This window comes from Crinia signifera, chromosome 6 (assembly GCF_055691185.1).
Source record: "Crinia signifera chromosome 6, ASM5569118v1, whole genome shotgun sequence".
In the NCBI taxonomy this organism is placed as follows: Eukaryota; Metazoa; Chordata; class Amphibia; order Anura; family Myobatrachidae; genus Crinia; species Crinia signifera.
The window spans coordinates 142,013,825-142,032,349 of NC_139222.1; the positions used below are offsets into that span (position 1 = coordinate 142,013,825).

The window sequence follows — 18,525 nt, forward strand, 5'->3', positions numbered from 1 at the left end:
GGGCTTACCCTTTAAGGGTAGAGAAAAGGAAAATAATGTTAAAGGAGTACTATGAAGTGATGGGGAATGTCAGTGTGCTGCTGGCTGGAGATTTCCAGAAGACTCTGAAAGTAGTGCCATGGGCAATTCGAGCTGAAGAAGTTAGGTATGCATCAAGGCATCATATCTACGGACCCTAATCTGGAAAATCTCTGGAAGAACATGAGGGTCCACTTGAGGGGTGACTTTTACCCTGTGCAATTCTCTAAACTCTTACTAAAAAAATGGGAGTATCCTGGGTCTGAGTGAATGGTGATCATTGATTCAGGCCTAGGCTCAGTGGAGAAAACCCTAGCAGACCTCACCGGTAGGATATATCCTGATATTGATAAAAAAAAGTCCATTGACAGGCTGTGCGAGCATGCCTATGTAACCACCAAGAACAACACGCCTACCATCATTAATCACACTCTACTTCATTTGTTTGAAGGGGCAGAAATGGAGTACAGTATGGGTCTGTGAACTTGGTGGTGTCGGATGACACAGTCCACTACCCAAAGGAATTCCTCAACACCCTATGTCAGGCATGTCCAAACTATGGCCCTCTAGGTGCTGTGAAACTACAAGTCCCATCATGCCTTGCCACAGTTTTGCGATCAGGGAATGCCAAAACTATGGCAAGGGATGCTGAGATGTGTAGTTTCACAACAGCTGGAGGGCCATAGTTTGGACATGCCTGCCCTACGTGGTCTGCTCTAGATTGAGTTCACCCAGTAGCCTGGTGATCCTATCATGTGAGAGAACCATCAATGTGGTTTACGAAGAGTTCCTTAAATAGAGAATAACAGGCTTACATACATCTTATTACCTCCCATCAATTCATTCATATTGAAAATGTAATTTTTTTTTATTTAATCTTGATACTACCACTCTCCTGTACCCTATAGGCGTAAAATTAACTAAGCATATAAATTAAGATGGGATGAAGCAAATTAAAACTATCTAGTAGTACTTTAATAATACGTTTGTGTCTGTTGTTATTCCTTTTTGGTATCAATATTCAGTGACTGTAAATCTAACCTAACTTTTAATGTAAAAAGTTCCCTTTTGACTCCAATTACTTGGTACAGCTCATTCTATACCTCAGAAATATTGCAGTGCTTGGAAGGTTAGGTCAGTATGAATGTAAGTATAATGAGGTCACACTGGGGCACTCTTCTTGTACACTTTGCAGCCCTGCTGCTGCTGCAGTCTGGAGAAAGCTGTCCCAGGCTGGGAGAATGCATAGTGCATAAAGAATCGTGTTTCTTTCTAAGGTAAATAGGGTCATTTTTATTGCAAACATATTCTGCTGGGGTTAATGTTTTCTTCCAATTCAATAGGGTCATTTTTATTGCTTAACTACATGGTGCTCCACAATATAAGTTGATCATTGTTTTAGAATTTATTGGAACTTTAAAATTGCATATATATTAGTAATTGGTATTTTAATGATACATATGTTTATAAACTAGCATAACACTTATCTACCTGTAGCTAGTCATGAGAATATAGTTATTCCCACAAATATGTGTACATGCTACCTATTCTAAAGTAAAACCGAATGCATTTGGCTTTCTGTTTGTTATGCTACATGCCCCATCATGCCAAAATCGAGAATAGAAGGTCACTTTTAATCGCTGATCATACAATACCTAACCTGCTTTTCCTACAAGGTAAGCATGACCTGTCACGACAGAGGTGGTGATCTTTCCAAAAAAGGGGCAGAGCCTTAGTCTGAGGGGTGAGGTCTCATGCAAAGGGGAATGGCCAAGCACCATGACCCATGTTTTCGCCACTTTGGGGGCATGCCCAGCACTTTCCGAGCAGCTGCCCAGCCCACGGCTCCCCTCTCTTCACTGATCGATGCTGCGTGCATGCACATGGCATTTATTTAGTGATGACTGTAATCACTGCCTCCCCTAACCTGCCCCCCCTGTTCCCCACCCCCGGTCCGTGGGACACATGTCCAGCAAGTGGGAGAGAGGGACAGTGTCGAATTAGCTGGACTGTCCTGCTGTAATTGGGACAGTTGGGAGGTATGTATAGAGTTAAATTACAAGAGTGGCTATATATAATTTACTGACCACACATAGTACATGATAACAAAGGCACAAAAACAAAAGTTACAAGTCTTTTGTTTGTTACACGTTTTTTTTGGGAGGGGGGTTACTTACATCCAATCAGCATAACACAAATGGAGAAGACCTTCTCTGAGTTAGTATTTGGGGAAACATTTCCAAATCCAACACTGGTCAAGCTGCTGAAGGTAAAGTAAAGGGCTGTCACATACTTGTCTTTGATGGAGGGGCCGGAAGCCATATCAGTGTCATTGTAGCTCTTTCCAATCTGGTTGGCCAGATTGTCCAGCCAGCCAATTTTATGCTCCATGTAGGGACGTTCCACATTGCCAATGGCATACCAGATGCATGCCAGCCAGTGGGCTATGAGGGCAAAAGTGCACATTAGGAGGAATAACACAGCAGCCCCATATTCAGAATATCGGTCTAGCTTCCGGGCAACACGCACCAAACGCAGCAATCGTGCTGTCTTTAAGAGACCAATCAGCGTTGTAGTCTGTAGGAAAGAAGAAACATATTATATGTCTTCAAAATGGACTCAAACAATATTTTCCATCATTTATGTGTACCACTCTTCTCCCCTACATTACATTCCTTTCGTCATAAGAATGCCCACTTGTCAGTGATGGCACATTTCTTTCAATAATTCTCATGTACCATATATATATATATATATATATATAATAGCCTGGCACTCTCCTTGTTAAAGGTCTCTGTGGTCCGGTGCTCTCTGTCCCTTTGGGGGGGAGGTATATGCTGCAACGAATAGGCACTCTGGACACTTTCAACATTCAGTCAAATAGAAAATAAGACACAGCTCACACTAGCTGCAGTTGTCAACGTCAAGACATGATCTTGATAAAGGGTAGTAACCCGAAACGTTGACAACTGCAGCTAGTGTGAGCTGTGTCTTATTTTCTATTTGACTGAATGTTGAAAGTGTCCAGAGTGCCTATTCGTTGCAGCATATATATATATATATATATATATATATATATATATATATATATATATTACACAATTGTGGTGTGGCGCCTAGAATTTACAAATAAGGTCCATGCATATGGTGATCCCAATGTTCAGTGAAGCAGACCAGAAAAGTTCATCCAAAGACTTGTTTATTTTAGTCCTTCATGTTGTCACTGACAAAACAATATGAAAAAGTTACAACGCGTTTTGTCTACAGTGACTTCATCAGGGGTACAATCTCGTCCTTCTATGGATCTCTTATATCACGCTTCTAATTGACTCAAAGAAACTGGATTTATGTGTGATGCGCTAGCACACATATGGGTGCAAACACCAATAGGGGTTTAGGAATAGGTATTCCTTTCCTGTGAAGTGCTGTGAGAACCTCTCAGTGAGAGCTCTTTCTCCAACAGGGAAGGACAGCAGACAGCATACTTGCCTACTTTTGAAGACTAGTTTAAGGGAGATTATAGTTGGTAGTAGAATTTTGCACAGACCATTAATTGTACTAGACCATTGTCATATCACTACATATCTGTGTCATCCATAAATGTTTTTGACTTTATTTGCATGAACTGTTACAGAGAGTAATAAGAAAATTAAAAACTGACTGAAATAGGCAGGAGATTATGTTGTGGCTGAGAGACTTTTCTATTGCAGTGAGTGCCAATAGATGATGGTAGACACGCCTGATTGGTGGTGTCAGACGCATCCAATGGGTGTTGTTAGACATGCACAATAGGTGGTGCACCCCCTAAAAAAAATGTGCTGGGCACGCCTATGACTGTATCTATCTCTCATTCCTTTTTACCTAAAAAATGTAACAGTGTAATGTGGGCTAGGTGACATGAGGGAGATTGCTAGACTAATGAGGGAGAGAGGGAGATTGCTGCTATTTCCTGCAGAATTCAGAAGGGTAGGCAGCTATGCTCTCTAGTTATCATCTGTGTTCAGTGGTTGCTTTATATATCACAATTTCTCTCTTCTTGATAAATACAGCAGAAGCCACAGACTATGTGGAAAAGAAAACTAACATTAATGTATTTATTGTTATATAGGAGTATCTGGTAATAACCTGTTTCTCCTGCAAAAAAAAGTCAGAGAAAGGGATTATTATTGCTTCATAATGCTTATCCTTAATGTGTCTGACATATACTGCCTATGAACATTTACCACAGGTTGAAAATCTTTTTTTAAAGCAACACACTGTGGGGTCTACTCATATAAAAACTGAAATGGCTACCATTAATGGTGATGAATATATTGCATCATAGCAATGTGACTGCACTCAGCTTCACTCAGCTGAGTAGCACAGACTCCCCTGATTGGCTAGGTATGACTGAAAGGGGTGGAGCTACTCATGCTGCTGGTGTTATTCTTTTTTGAGAAATGCTCCCTCCATAGGGCCTCATGTATCAATGGATCGTATTTTTAGTATCACTGTGATATTAACTAATATGCATCTGGTATTTAGCTTTCCCTCTCAGTGTCATCTTCTGCTCTGCTGCTGGCAGCCTATCGCTGCCAGTTATGAATTTCTGAATCATGCAAATGTGTGATCTCCAGTTTGTGCATGTGCATGACTCATTCACCCGACTGGGATCCAGCAATGTCCGGAAGGCTTTGCTGAAGCAGAAAAGGCAGCGCTGGGTCCCCATTGCTGGCAATGGGGACAATACTGATCTCACCATCTAGATATGGCAAGAGCGGTACAGGAGAATATAGTGGTAAATTTAATTTACCAATGTTTGCTGAATAATGAAAGGAGGACATAAACCTTTTATTAAGTTCTAAATCTTATGATGGTACTTTAGGTAAACATGAGCCAACAAAGATTCCAGCTACTAATAAATCAGTCTATACTTACAGTATGTGTGATGGAAAACTAGCAAGAACATTTAGAAGCCTAGTCATTATGATTTAGATCTGTTAAACTTTGTCAAATTTTTACAATTGGATTCTGACATTGTAGCTGTTTTCTGGTTATCCAGACTTAAGGCCAGGGTTGCCAACCCTCCCGGAATGGCCGGGAGGATATCGAAAATCGGGCCCCCCTCCCGGCCCCCCGGAAAGGTGGGCAACCCTCCCGGATTCCGGCTGTACCCTCCCCCCCCTCATGTACCTGGTGGTGGTGGAAGCTTTAAATTGCCGCGATTCGCTGCTTTTCGGCGGAAGGGGGCAGGGATAAATATGCAAATCGCACATATTTAGCCCTGCCCCCTCACCGGAGACCCGCGTATTGTGGTATTTGCATTACTGGGGCAGGGACTGATGATGTCTCCAGCAGGCTTCGCCCCCAGAAGTGATGTTGACAGTCTCCTCTCCGAGGTTCTCCCGTAGAGGAGATTGTAAAAGTCGGCAACCCTGCTTAAGGCCCATTACACACTGGGCAATTTTGAGCTGAAAGCCGCTGAAACCGGCAAGTTTGAGCAGCTTTCAGCTCAAAGCCACCCAATGTGTATGGCCTGGTGATGAGCGATGCTGCGCGCTCCCGCTTCTATACACATCATCTGTACACATAAACAATATGGTGCAATAACTTAAATACACAACCTAATTTACATATATGAAGGAAGCAAGGCCATGGTCATCTTCACTGGAGAGTAGACTTCACGGCTGGGTCATGCAAGAGCATGCAATATCTGGCTAACATGGGAAAACAAGTTGCAGGTACCTGGGCACATTTTGTATCTATCACCTCTTCAGGCAAGCCTATCATATTTAAGTACCATACACTTTATAACCCTCTGAAGCACTTCTGTATTATATAGATTCCCTTCTGGACTTGTAACTTGGTAGGACTGCTATGCTATTACTGGTGCCTGTCCTTGTGTTTCCCTCCTATATCCCTATAGATTGTAAGCTTGCAGCAGGGCCCTCCTACCTCCATGTCTGTCTGTCCTTACCCAGTTTGTTCTATCACTGTCTTCAACTGTTAAGGGCAACGGAATCTGCTGCGCTACACACAAAACTGTTAATAAATAACTGTAAATAAATCGCAAATAAGCCTTATTTTGGTTTTTGATTGGGGCAGTAGGGTGCCAGACACTGAGCAGCACGCATCATGCCTCAAATAGTTATTAACCATATTTTAATATAGGATTTTATGTTTATTAAAATGCTTACCTCATCTGAACCCGTCCTGTAGATAAGTAGATCAAAGGGAATGGCCGCCACCATATCTATAAGGAACCAGCCTTTGAAGTAATGGATGGCGATCTTGGCTGGGTGGCTAACGACTTCATCATTTGTGTTAACATAGGTGGTGCGAAAGTTGATGACAATGTCTACAATGAACATTATGTCCACAATCAGGTCCACAATGTCAAGAGGGTTGCAAGAGTAACCACACTCCCAGCTCCTCTCCTCCTCCTGGTCGTTCAGGAGAAAGGCTGCGGAGTATGGGGTAAAGATAGCGGTGTAGATGACCAGCAGCAGGATTAACCAGTCCCACACTGCTTTGAAAGGGCTGTAATGGAGGATGGTCCATCGGTGAATCCGCGGTGCCTGCAGCTTGTACTCTGGCAACACGTCTGCCCCCAGGGAAAGGACCTGTGGGTATTGTGAGAACAGATATTGCGTGTAACTAATAAATTACTGTATGATATTTGCTATCACAATGAATTTAAAGTCAAAATAATATGGCCTGTGACTTGTATCATCATGTTCAGCTTGTTGGCCAGTGAGAAAACACTGTATATACACAGTAGTTTTGAAACCTCAAGATTAGGTGGTATTGGGATTTCTATTTAAATGCATTATTTTGTAGGAATAAATATACATTTTAGATACAAACAATACAATTACACTTAAAATTTATTATACATAGTTTGATCATAGATACTGATCAGGAGCAGGGGCGGATTTAGGGATGAGGGCGCCCCTAGGCACAACAATAATGTTTACTAAGTAGGACAGTTTATAGGGGCAGTATCTGCATGTCCTATCCATTTACACTCTATTTAAGATGGAATATAGTAAAGTACAGTGGATATTTTGCAGTTATTGGTACATTTTGGGCTGACAGTACTATCACAGGCATCAAAGTGCCGCCCCCAAACATGTGCCGCCCCTAGGCCGGTGCCTCACGTGCCTAATGGGAAATTCGGCTCTGATCAGGAGTCTTTGTAAACAAACTGCTCATCATTGTCAGCACTTACAGTGTCTGATACAGCAGATGGGTAGTGACCAGGAACTGAACAATAATCACAGTCAGCACTTACAGTGTCTGATACAGCTGATAGGGGTGTGGTATAGGGCTCCAACAGAGGGGATTTCGACAGTCAATATCCCGACTGCTGGTGCTCCGACAGGGGGTGAGCGCAAAGAAGCCCCTTGCGGGCTAGCTGCACTCGCCAAACTGATGGGCCCGATGGCTCGGTACGCTCGCCATATGTTATATTCTCCCTCTATGGGGTCGTTGACCCCCACAAGGGAAAGTAGCCCCTGTGTGTCGGGATCCCCCTGTCGGAGCACCGGCACCCGCTGATAGGTATTGACCAGGAACTTAACAATAATCACAGTCAGCACTTAGGCCCCCATACACTATGCGATTGGTCCCGATTTCACCCGATTCAGATGGATCGGGCAGTGAAATCGGGCCAAATCACATGTTTAGACACCCGGTCCGACCCGATGTGTGGTCCAGTGCACATCGGATCGGAGTCGGAAGGTCGGACCGGCTGCACATAAGATTTGCTAAATCTTATGTGCACCTGGGCAGGCGACTCTGTGAGGTGGCTGGCGAGCCGGAGCAGGGAGCTGTGCTCCAGGCAGGTGGAGGCCGAGGGAGCAGGGTGGCGGGGATGCTGCTAGAGGGGCAGAGGCAGGGGACGCTGCGGGGGAAACAGAGGCGGCAGTAATGGAGAGCCGGGAGCTGTCAGCGCTGGGGGAAAAAAAAGCCCATACAATGATGGGCAGCCTGTGATTGGCTGAGCGCTCTCTCAGCCTGTCAGCATTTGGCTGCGAGAGAGCTAAGCCAATCACAGGCTGCCCATTCATTGTATGGGCTTTTTTTTTCAGTACTGTCAGCTCGGCAGTACTGCCGCCTCTGTGTCACTGTCCCCCGCAGCGTCCTCTGCCCGCTGCCTCTGCCCTACTAGCAGCGTCACCCGCCTGCCACCTCGATGTCCGCCGCCCCCCTGCTCCGTCCACATTGCAGCTCCCTGGGAGTTGCATATGATATATCGCATGTGATGTATCATATACAAAACTTGGCACATTAAGTGCCTAATCGTGTGTGTCCCTCCCGGGGAGCGGCAAGGGAAATCAGGTCTGACTTGTCCTTAGGACAAGTCGGACTAATGTATGGGGGCCTTTACAGTGCGGCAGATGTATTAAGCCTTAGCAAGAGATAAATGCGAGGGTGATAAAGATAGATAAACATCCAGCCAATCACCTCCTAACTGCCATGTTAAAGGCTGTGTTTGAAAAAAGTCAGTAAGGAGCTGATTGGCTGGATGTTTATCTCTCCTTATCACCCTTGCATTTATCTCTTGTTAATGCTTAATACATCTGCCAAAGTGTCTGATACAGCTGATAGGTAGTGACCAGGAACTGAACAATAATCACAATCTGTAAGATTTAAACACTGTGTTTTCATAAGTAAAAGAGCAATTGAATTTGCTGGAATGAAGGTATGAAATAAATGATACGATGGGAAAATGAAACATCACAAAAAACAATCAAATTAATTAATTATTATTAATTTGGTTTATGTAAAAAAATGTACTTACCGGTAACTAAATTATAGAATGGAAATAAGTTTTCCACTGGCACCAGATATGTTAAATGCCAGGATGCTCGTAAAATAAATGACTTTCTCTATCCTGATTAAGGCCCTTATTCTGAATCGTGCGGTACGGCCCGCGTGCGGCCGTACCGCCGATGTTTTCAGTCTGCACATGCGCAGAGGTCAATCTGCGCATGTGCAGCCCAATTCGCCGCAGACGTAGTTCGTCCGCCGCAAAGGGGGCGTATAGGGGCGTGAGGGGCTTCATACCCTCATTTCCCTATGCATACGCCCCGCGTTTCATGGGCGTTCCCATGCAAACGCGGGGCGTATGCATGCTAATGAGGGTATGACGCCAGTGATGGGGGCGGGAAGCTGACGTCGCCGGATGTCAGCTCTCAGCCCCCATACAAGCTATCACACGGACGATTGTCCGTGTGGTCTCAGCTTGCGGGACCTGGTGGGGCGTGCGGCCCTGCCTTCGATGGTCGCCGACCATCGAATGCAGGGGGCAGCTCCCACCATGGTGGAGGCGTACGCCCCACCATTTTCTTGCGGATCGCCAGCCGTCCGTGTACGGACGGCCGTGGCGATCCGTATCGTGGGCGGGGATTGGTTTGTGCGGCCGGAGCACCGTGTGCGGCTCCGGCCGCACAGATCTGAATAAGGGCCTAAGTCTGGAATGGGCAGGTATTTTAGATCTGCAATTTGAAGCTGGCATTTTAATTGAAATGGGATCATTTGGTCTACAGCTAGTTGGTCGACAAGCATTAGGTCGACACGGGGAAAGGTCAACATGGTTCTAGGTCGACATGGGTCACGGTTGACATGGCTTTAGGTCAACAGGTCATTAGGTTGACACAAGCATAAGGTCAACATGGTCTAGGTCGACAGTCAATAGGTCGACATGGGGTTTTTGACTGTTTTTTTTGAGCCGACATGTGCCGACAGGCGGTATTTCATGCCTTTCCATCCACTAGGGCAGGGGTGAGGAACCTTTTTTGTGCCAGGGGCCGTTTGTATGGGGAAAAAATCCTTCGGGGGCCATATGTAAAAATTTCTCGAACATATTGTACTGCTGCAGCCGAGTGACGCTCTGGCGGCTGCCACTGAATAGGACTGGCAGTCTCCGGCTGCTGTTAATTAAAAGGAATCTCGCAAGAACTACCAACTTCTTGCGAGAATTCCCCTGTACTTGACTCCTGGCAAAGGGTGGGAGGGCCACTCACACCGGCTACGGGGGCCGCATACGGCCCCAGGGCCTGAGGTTCCCCACCCCTGCACTAGGGCATGGTGGGAGAATAAAATAGTGTGCAAAGCGTAGCGAGGCACCGTGCCTGAAGCATAGTGAGCACAGCGAACCATGCGAGGTGACGCGGTGCTACGTTTTGGTGTACATGTTGACACGACATGTGCTGGCAGGCGAGATTTCATGCCCTACCATCCACTAGGGCATGGTGGTAAAATAAAACAGTGAAAAACCCCATGTTGACCGTTTGACTGTCGACTTAGACCATGTCGACCTAATGCTGGTGTCGACCTAATGACCTGTCGACCTAAAGCCATGTTGATCTTGACCAATGTCGACCTAGAACCATATCGACTTTGGCCCATGTCGACCTAGAACCATGTCAACCTAATGCTTGTCCACCAACTAGCTGTAGACCAAATGATCCCATTCCAATTAAAATGCCAGCTTCAAATTGCAGAGCTAAAATACTAAAGCTATACATAGTAATGAATGGAGACATCAAATCAACATTAATATGCACTAAGGGCTAAAAATCTCATATTTACGCAGTTCTCCGGTGTGTTTGGATCTGCACCTACGCAGAAGCTGCACTGTAAACTGTGTAAACATTGGCTGCAATGATACTTGCAGTGCCTTAAACACCACAGCATGATTGACATGCTTCTGGTATTTGGTGGTGGTGGCAGGAAGAGTATTTAAAACTAGAGCATGTTGGTCCCATTTTCTGGGTTTCCAGAATCCAGTGGCTGCATCCTTGGACGCTGCTTCACTGGCCCTGGCTGCATGATTTAACCAGACATCCTGAGTATCCGGGGCGATTTATAGGTCCGATTGTCACACAGGTGATCTGATGCTGCGTCTTCAGATGTAGCAGCGTGTCACAGAAGCCTGCAGTGGGCGTATTTTGACTCAAGGCATCTCCTGTGGCTTTTGCATATTTTAGCACATATTTGCATATATTTGCATAGATTTTCTGAATCAGAACTTACATGTGTTCATTCTAGTTCTCCACTCATTACTATGCATTTGCAATTATTTGCTACAATTAAATATAGTATTTACAATTTTAATACTTTTGTAACAGAGTAACATACGGAAGAACTGAACATGTTTTGTTTGTTATTTAAAATGTTAGGCCTAATTCAGGGCTGATTGCTGCTGTGCAAAACTGCACAGCCGGGGATCAGATAGCAGCCACTTTGACAAAGTAAAATCATGCTCCGTCCATGTCTGCAAATGGTTTGAAAATCGATCGCTGTGCTGCAAATCAATTCGCAGCTCACTCGCCATTGAATGGTTTTCCCAGTCTGTGTGCAGAATTGCAGACCCTTATACAACTTTGTAGGCAGCCTGATCAAGGCCGGAGCTGATGTCACACACCCTCCCTGAAATCACCTGGGCACACCTGCATTTTCCCTGACACTCCCATAAATTGTCCGGTTACCACCCACAAATGGTGACTTCCTGTCAATCAAACTGTGGGGTGATCGGGAAAAAAGAATTTGCCGATTTTGTTGATGTTTGGTGTCATGGATGCGTGCTCTACCCAATCGATCAGCTTGCGAATTTGCACAAGAGCTTCAGAATAACCCCCTTTGTCCCTTATCAGTAAGATTTTAGTCAAAGGATTCCTTAATTCATTAATTGATATTTGGGATACAGAAAGTAATAGTAAAAATGGTGTCTGACGGAGATTTGTCAATAAGTTGAATAAACAATGCTGAAATAAATATTCACACTAAAATTATGTCTTTTGTATACAACAATATGTTAAATTAGTAAATTATCATTGCTATAATGCAAAACACAATACGCTGAAGAAACACCCAAAATGCAAGTATTTACAAAATAATTTCGAACAAAATGAAATACTTCTAGCGTAATACCATGCTAAATGCATATGTGCTTATTAGATACTACAGTTCTGGTTCAACAACTTGGCTTTACTCACTGGAAGCTCTCATGTGATTATATAGAAATGCACACTGATATGTACTAGTGAAATCAGTGGCAGTACAGAAGATAAGCAAGGGTAGAATTCTCCTTGTGTAACCGGGGACAGGGAGATGCTAATTCTTATAGACACTGTGCCTGAGTCTGCAAAGGGCATCGGAAAGGCGCATGAATGCTAATTAATCCCAATCAATGTGGGTGCCAGCGGGGTGCATGTGTTTTGTCAGCCAGGCAGAAGATCCTTCCCCCAACCCCTGGGGCCTGTGATTAACCCATATTCACCCTTGAGTTAGAAAGAATTGAACCACCACAGATATTAGACACCTCTTCATTCCAGGTCAGTTTGCCAGTAGAGAGTATTATTATTTTATTCTTTGACAATCGTAATAACTAGAAATCATAAGCAGTCTTCTACTAGTCAGTTTTAATTGGTCTGATACGTGTAATATAATGCTATGATTTTCTATTGTGTGATACATTAACTGTATTCATGACCCAGATGAGTAATACCCATTTTACATTCAAGACCCAACTCCAACTCTGGATACTGAACATGGTTTCAAGCTGTGTCAGACCCCTTTGTTACTGCACACTGGGTGGTCGCCTTCACACTGAACTTCTGTCTGGACTGTCTGCCCTGCATGTCACTTCCCACATGTCTTCTGAATACACAACCAATCATCAGCCTTTTAGGCAACATGGGTCATAGCTTTCACACTGCAGTGGATCTGGGTCTGTCCTGGAAATTACCTGGTCGCAACCTGTGCAGCGGATGCAGGACACACAGCCTGGGTTAAGCCTTTCACATGGAAACAATGTCCAAGACCCAGGGTGCAAGACTTTGGGTGGTATGTAATGCCCGAGTTTGGCGGTGAGGAATGCCGGCCAAACTTGGATGTTTTTTTAAAGGGGCAATGCAAACTATGCCTTGTAAGAGATTGTGGTGTCCCGGCTGCTGGTTCTCACCAAAGATATGCAGCCCTTCAGGGTTCCTCCACGGGACAATAAGGGAGCGTCAGTGTGGTCGGCGAATGTGTAAAGCAAGTCCTTTAATGCGTTTCTTCACCTTCTATATCGGCGGCTTCCTCAGAAAGGTGTACCATATTAATATATTTGTAATGCTTTACATAGTTAAACCAAATTTGAAGTCTCTTTGTCAATAAGGAAGATGAAACACAATTGTGGAAAGGCTTTCCACAAGTATTTGTGAATTTACATTTTCGGTACTTGTGTCCTAGAACGGCCACACCGATTTTGCTCGGGTTGGAAAAATCGCGTCGATCGCATGCGACCAAATCGCATGCGATGCGACCGACGCGATGGACACGATTTTTACATTGAATCAAATGTGAATAGGGTCCCTAAGACCCTATTTTACATTGGATTCAATGTAAAATTGTCCCCAGACCCCAATTTTAACCCCCCTGATGGCTCAAATGGCCCCATTGTGAACGGTACCCCACGATTGACACCAACCCGAAGCGTGGCGAGCGTAGCGACTCCGCGAGGGGCGGCGGTACGCGTCCTCCGACCTTTTTATACCCCTACTTTCCACGTCGGCGTGGAGTTGAGAATATAAAGTGTGGCGAGCGCAGCGAGCCACCGAGCCCGAAGCGTGGCGAGCGTAGCTCGCCCCGCGAGGGGACGCGCATTACTTCGCAGGTATACGCGTCCCCTTGCGGGGCTCGCTGCGCTCGCCATGCTTCGGGCTTGGTGGCTCGCTGCGCTCGCCACACTTTATATTCTCAACTCCACGCCGACGTGGATAGTAGGGGTATGAAAAGGTCGGAGGACGCGTGCGGCAGCCCCTCGCGGGCTCGCTACGCTCGCCACGCTTCTGGTTGGCATCAATCGTGGGGTGCCGCTCACAATGGGGGGGGGGCATTAATTTATAGGCACGACGGGGGCATATACAATGAGAAATGGGCCATATTGGCCCATTTCCCATTGTTAGCTATGTAAAATGTGCTTAATCGCGTCCATCGCATCTTGTTCCATTATAATGGCACAAGACCGACGCGATGAACGCGATTACAATGTTAAAAATATTTTAACATTGAACCCTATGGCAAAATTGGGTCCATCGCGTCAGTCGCGTCGCGTGCCATGTTAATGCACACGACCGACGCGATCAACGCGATTTTGCCTTTGCCGGCAAAATGGACCTGATTTCAAAGGAAATCGGGTCCATCGCGTTAATCGTGTACCTTAAGTTAAGGTACACGATTACTCCCGATTGTGGCCGTTCTAGGAAACAAGTACCACATTTTCTTAATTTATTGATACCACTCTTAATATATATTTTATATATATTTTATTCATGTCTATCATGTATTTGTAATCCACCACATTTTTATACAGGGCTACAGTCTAAACACACACTCAAAATATACCCATTAACATCACACAGAGAGGGCCCTGGTTGGGATCACAACCTTGCTCCCAGTGCTGTATGGGGGTAATATTCCCCACACTGTAAATCATAGGGCTATAAGGTGTTTTGTGATCAAATACAAGCACAAAGCCATAATTGCTTTTGTGCAGGTCACAAGTGTATCAATAATCATATTTTTGTATATGTGAACATTATTCTGATAGTATCAAACTAGTTTACATCTGTGATTTTCATTTATACCCCTTTCACATCGCACTTTTAAAACGGTATATTGCCGTTTTTTTTCCATTTTAAAACGTTTAAGGCTGCAATGTGAAGTGCCAGAGTTGATTTACCGGTTAAAGTTAACCGGTATTTCAACACGGTTAAAAAGCAGAGTCCTACACGTTTTAAAGCCGTTTTTTTGGCAGTTTGAACAGTTCTATTTCAATGGCTTGAAACGTGTCCCTTGGGGGTTAAACGGGTTGAATGTTTGATTGGTATTAAATGATTTTTAAAACGGTTTTCACCTGCAATGTGAAAGGTCTCAAGGCTCAGACCCTTTTTAAAGTCCCATTTAAGAATACCGTGTCATTACCCATTTCTGCAATGTGAAAGCAGTATAAATGTCTTTTGTAATGGACTGGCTAGCTCACCACACCTATACACTCTTTATAGACTATGATAGAGAAATGGCTCTTACACCCGAGGACAATTATGGCTGCCATACAACAGAATATATGAACCGATAGCTAATCCCTACTCTTATATGTATATACAGTACTGATGCATTGCTTGTTATTGTTATATTGTTACGTGTCACATTTATAGCTTAATGCAGGCATGGCCAAACTATGGCACTCCAGCTGTAAGTCCCATCATGCCTTGCCACAGTTTTGCTATTAGGGAATGCTAAAACTATGGAAAGGCATGCTGGGATGTGTCGTTTTACAACAGCTGGAGGGCCACAGTTTGGACATGTCTGGCTTAATGTAATATGGTGCAATAAGTTGGAGGACAAAGTTGATACAAAACAAAACCCGGTTTGTTGTTGCTTCGTAAATGATCGCCGCTTTAAAAATATAGACAAAGTCCTACACCTCCAGCTCCTTGCAGGCCATTTAGCCCTTTATTACAGCACTTCACTTGTCATTACATTATTTTATAAAGTCCTATACTACATAATAATATAGATTAATAAAACACTGCTTCACTTATACTATTATTTACTGTTCTAAATTATGTTATTTATAAAGTAATAATGTCACATTGTATCCAACATAACATTGTGATTAGGCCTTAAAACCATCACATACTAAAGGTCCCTATACACTAGGGTGATTCACATGCAATTTGAATTCTATTCATGCGAGCAGCGATCATTCACATGAAAAGTGTCCAAATTGCATGTGATTGTCACTTACAGTACCTCTCAACTGTCCCTATTACGGTGGGACAGTCCTGCTAATTGGAGACTGTTCCACCGCAGTTGGCAGTGTGGGAGGAGCCAGAGATCACCACTGCACTGCTCTGTAGAGCAGCCAGTGATTGCTGAAGAAATGCACACCCTGTCGTTTATGAAAAACGGGGGTCGCAGCACTAGGCAACACCCCCTATGTTAGCTCCGCACCCTTCTCGCATACCTCCCAACATGACCCTCTCCAGGCGGGACAAAATGCTCTGTTCCTGGACTTCCCTCTTAATTATTGATTTCCATCACCTGTGGTGAAACATCTTTCTTATCAATTACCCTGTTCACCACAGGTGAGGGGAATCAGAAATTAAGAGGGAAGTCCAGGAACAGAGGAATAGATTTATTAAGCTCGGTGAAGTGATAAACTGTCTGTTTTTTTATCACCGGCCAATCAGCTCCTACCTGCGAAGTTACAGGCTTTGTTTGAAAAATGACAGGTAGGAGTTCATTGGTCGGTGATAAAAACCAGACAGCTTATCACTTCACCGAGCTTAATAAATCTACTAGAGAGCATTTTGTCCCTCCTGGAGAGGGTCATGTTGGGAGGTATGCATACCTCCCAACATGACCCTCTCCGGAAGGGACACATTGCTCTGCTTCTGTCTTAAATGTATGATTGACATCACCTGTGTTGAAACACCTTTCTTATTAATTAACCTGTTCAACACAGATCAAGGTAATCATGCATTAAGACGAAAGTCCAGAAGCAGAGCATTTTGTCCCTCCTTGAGAGGGTCATGTTGGGAGGTATGCTTCTCGGCACAGGTCCAATGGCACATAAGTTGGGGGTTATGATTGACAGTAGGTCCAATGAGATGCCTGCAAGTTACATTGGTTGCAGAAGTTATCTGTGAGATTGCTTCTGAGCCAGGCAGGCTTGGATCTCATGTGATCCTGCCACCCAGGAAGGTCCCAGGCATGGGGGAAGAGGGGGAGGTCATGGGGTGACTTTTTCAAGGGGAGAAGTCGCCCTAGTGTATGCCCAGCTTAAGAATTTCACAATGATTGCACACTGATCCATACTGTTTCACATGCCATTCTAGTATTATTATACGGTTACCCCTGAACCCTTATTAGTATTATTATACCCCTTAATAGGCTGTACAGTATTACCAAATGAACTACAAATTATCATATTTTAGCATCTCATATTGAATGGCTATATTATAATTTGTTTTACAGTGCACCCTATATAAACTGCCTGTCACAGTCACCACTACAGATACTGTCTTAACAAATATGTTATACACACACACACACACACACACACACACACACACACACACACATATATAGATATATATCTATATATCTATATATATAGAGATATATAGAGATATATATAGATATATCACCCATTGTTTATCACCAACCACAACATGTTGCTATACATGGCCCTTGTTTACACTGGCAGCAGAGAGCGGGAGAGCTGTGGTGTCATTCTTCTTATGCCATTCCTTTTGTACTCATAAATATGATAATATGAATGCACTCTCCATATGGCAAAGCTGCAGGCAATGCTGTTACACTTTATTTGAATGCACACACTAATAAGTGCATAATGTGCCAAAGTACAAGCATTTATTTTAATTGCTTTTTACTGTACGATAATTGACAAGGCATTAATAAAACAAGGAATGGACAGTGAGAGAGTCGTATGTTTATTCCATAGCTGACAGTTGTGTATATTCTCCCTAAATCTGCTCGCAGTTGGCTATATAAATGTTTTACAGGAAGAGGTCTGTATTTGCAGAATACCTTACCTTACACATAGCACAGAAGTTGTTCGATAACAGAGGAAAAAACTACTGAATAAGGACTAAGGAATATACACCTAACCTGCAATGCAGAGGAGGGGGAAAGGAGCCAGGACTGTTTGACATATACATGTCTATTCAATGCTACTTATATAATTCACTGTCTGTGCTGCAAAAACAAGTCAGCAATATGTTTCCATGTTATGCCACAAAGTGACATACTGTAAGGCAAACGACAGACAAAGTTTGGGAAATACACAGAGGATCAAAGGTAGGGCATCACCTACCTCCCAACACAGACAGGTAAGTTGCTTAGAGTGCTCGCCAGCAGATCAGAGCTGCAGTGCCCTGTCACTATAGAGAGATGCTTTTTATGATCTTATGGTTTCCACAACACCACCCCCTTCCCCAGCTCATCTCTGAACCTCTCCTACTGGTTCAATATAGCTCTGCTGTTATATTCACCCAGGATAAGTGAAAATAGGGGGGGTTCTGGTAAAGCGTTTACAGGAAACTTTCCCTATATTAAATGTTGAACAGAGGAGCACGTAAACAGACAGTGCTCACACTTAAGGGGTCAACTCCTATAGTAAAGACGGGATTTGTGGAAAGCAGAACAGAGCAGATAATGTAAGCATTGAGCATGTAGTACAAAAAGTGAAATCTATAATGCTTTGAATGTATATCACACACACACACACACACACACACACGCTCTGTATGCACTTACCGGCTTCAGCTGCATTTTCACACTCATGCTTCGTGTACTTGGGTGACACTCAATTACAGCTGCAGCACTGTTTTACATGACATTGCTTCTCCATATACACAGTCCTACCTCGCTATGTAATTCTGCATCAGCAACACCCTTTATTCTGTCTGATGAATTCACCAGTCTCTTTCTCTCTATGCCCCC

The 18,525-nt window shown here is 44.0% G+C and overlaps 1 protein-coding gene across 1 annotated transcript in view; it reads right to left on the minus strand.

The window, feature by feature from the left end:
* Positions 1-18,525, minus strand: part of KCNH6 (potassium voltage-gated channel subfamily H member 6) — a 203,958-nt gene that overhangs the window by 32,349 nt on the left and 153,084 nt on the right. The window contains exons 5-6 of the mRNA XM_083147475.1: positions 6,195-6,620; positions 2,196-2,595 (exon numbers count right to left, since the gene is read on the minus strand). Of these exons, the coding sequence (XP_083003601.1) occupies positions 2,196-2,595; positions 6,195-6,620 (826 nt within the window). The remainder of the gene's footprint in view (positions 1-2,195; positions 2,596-6,194; positions 6,621-18,525) is intronic.